At 52.8% G+C, this 2395-nt stretch overlaps 1 protein-coding gene across 1 annotated transcript in view; it reads left to right on the top strand.

Annotated features, from left to right (window-relative positions):
* PRMT3 (protein arginine methyltransferase 3) overlaps window positions 1-2395 on the top strand; it is an 81586-nt gene that overhangs the window by 19355 nt on the left and 59836 nt on the right. The window contains exons 9-10 of the mRNA XM_018554758.1: window positions 1743-1803; window positions 1889-2010. Coding sequence (XP_018410260.1) covers window positions 1743-1803; window positions 1889-2010 — 183 coding nt within the window. The remainder of the gene's footprint in view (window positions 1-1742; window positions 1804-1888; window positions 2011-2395) is intronic.

Here is a 2395-nt window from a genome sequence, read left to right as displayed (position 1 = left end):
CCCCGGGCCCCGCCTCCTCCTCCCCGCCACGTCCAGCCTCCTCCACTGCCACTGCTGACTCTCATTGACTCAGCAGCGGCAATGGAGAAGAACGCAGCGCTGCACAGATCACGGTGATCTGAACAGCGGTGCGTTCAGACCCAGGCGGCCCGCACGGCATCAGGGGGGTGTCCTGGCCGGGCCGCCTGGGTCGCTATGGCTATTGTTACGCCACTGGTTGACGTCTATGAGCCGCGCGGCGCTGCGTCTTTAAGGGGCCCATTTGTGTGTTTCCTCCTTTCTGCAACAATGTATACAAAGTATCTTTTCATGTTTATTGTTTTGTATCTTTGCAGCTCCGGGAAAGTTTATGCGGTTTTATCTCGTTGTTGTGCTTAAAGTGACATTAAACCCTCAGATTTTTTAACATAAACCAATACTGTAATGTGCGCCTTACTGTAATCCATGGTTGTTTCCCTTCTCTTTGCTGATCTTCCTTTTAAATCCGTATCTGTTCTCATGCTGGGGGAGAACTTCTGTTTTGCAGCAGACTGCCTTGTCTCAGGAGTGGATACACGTTGTCTGTGTATTAGTTTCTATAGGCTTGAAACCTGAGCCAGCACTACAGGAAGAGACCCTGAGCTGAAAAGGGAAGTTCTCCCCCAGCATGAGAAGACATGAGGATTTAAAAGGAAGAGCAGCAAAGAGAAGGGAAAGGACCATGGATTACAGTAAGGCGCACATTACAGTATTGCTTTATGTTAAAAAATCTGAGGGTTTAATGTCACTTTAAAGGCACAGTCCACCTTTTACAAAAAAGCGTTAAATTGCAGCAATCCGGATCTCCTGATCGTTGTGCTTTTATTTTTGCAATGAGGCCCGCAGAGCATTGCACCCAAGATCAGTGCGTGGTGAGTGCAGTGCTCAGGCTCTTGCAGTATTTTCCCCCAGCAGGTGGTCAGTAAGGGAGGTATGGTTCTTTTAAGGGGCTGCAGGGAGTGCGGCTGGACTGCAGCGTACTGTGACATCACGGCGCTGCTGCCAGCATGCTCTGCAGAGTCCCTGTTGGGTGGCGGCAGATGGGCCTTGTGGGAAGCGACGCAGACCCGGTGGAGCCATGCCCAGCCACAGCGCATTCAAGCTATTACAAAGAAGAAGGGGGGGCAGTTGGGGTTTTGGGAATGTTGTATGCTACCATGATACTACTCTCCTTAGGCCTCATTCGCACTAGAAACGGCCATACAGCTCCGTGCTGCGTGCGCGGCCGTATCGGGCAGCTCCCGGGAAGGACAGGTGTTGCGTGTGATTAGTACGCAGCCCCCATCCTTCTCTATGGGAGTACACCGCCATACGCTCACCCCAAGTGCAGGTCCGTAGGGGTGCGGGTGTCCTGGCTTGGACACAGACAGGATCCATCCTGTCAGCGTACGAGTGCGGACACCCGCACGGACCTGCGCTTGAGGTGAGTGTAGGGCGGCGTACGGCCGCGTACTCCCATAGAGAAGGACGGGGGCTGCGTACTAATCACACGCAGCACCTGTCCTTCCCGGGAGCTGCCCGATACGGCCGCGCACGCAGCACGGAGCTGTACGTCCCGACCGATTCTCGTGTGAATGAGGCCCAAGTGTGGGTGTATCATGAGTCATGGACTGTGCCTTTAAGGCGTATCTAAACCCAAGAACCAAATTTGGTTGCTGTGGGGATTCACATTTTACAATACACGGCTCCCGTCCTTTCATCCCGAAATATGATTCTGTTATCAGTCTCTGGAAGATCTCTTTCTATCCCAAAACTGGCGGATTTTGTGTATCGGTGATCTGCTCGGTGCGGCACGATGCCAGATTCTTCATCTCGGTGTGTTCGGGCTCCAGATGAGTCGGAAAGCTAACGTTGGACTTCTCTGTTGCAGGTCGTCCTGGACGTCGGATGCGGCACCGGGATCCTGTCCATGTTTGCCGCGAAGGCCGGTGCTAAGAAAGTGATCGGTGTCGACCAATCGGAAATCCTCTACCAGGCCATGGACATCGTCCGGTGGGTTATTGGGCGGATGCTTCCTTGTGCCGCCATTCTTAAAAATATAACATATTGTAACATACATGTTATTGTATATAACATGTATGTCAAGTGGTGTCATTGGTATAGCACCCCCCACCTAATTTATTGGTATCAAAGAGATAGTGGGCCCATTTTATTGGCGTCAGTGGGATAGTGGCCCTCAGGGGAGAATGGGCCCCCAGATCATTGGTGTCGGTGGGATAGTGGCCCTCAGGGGAGAATGGGCCCCCAGATCATTGGTGTCGGTGGGATAGTGGGCCTCAAGGGACAATTGCCCCCCATTTCATTGGCATCAGTGGGATAGTGGCCCTCAGGTGAGAATGGCCCCCCAAATCATTGGTGTAGGATGGATAGTGGGCCT

The sequence above is a fragment of the Nanorana parkeri genome, unplaced genomic scaffold (assembly GCF_000935625.1).
Source record: "Nanorana parkeri isolate BGI_ZX_2015 unplaced genomic scaffold, ASM93562v1 scaffold10, whole genome shotgun sequence".
Taxonomy (NCBI): domain Eukaryota; kingdom Metazoa; phylum Chordata; class Amphibia; order Anura; family Dicroglossidae; genus Nanorana; species Nanorana parkeri.
The sequence above is the reverse complement of the archived record's forward strand: the minus strand, read 5'-3'. Positions and strand labels throughout refer to the sequence as shown.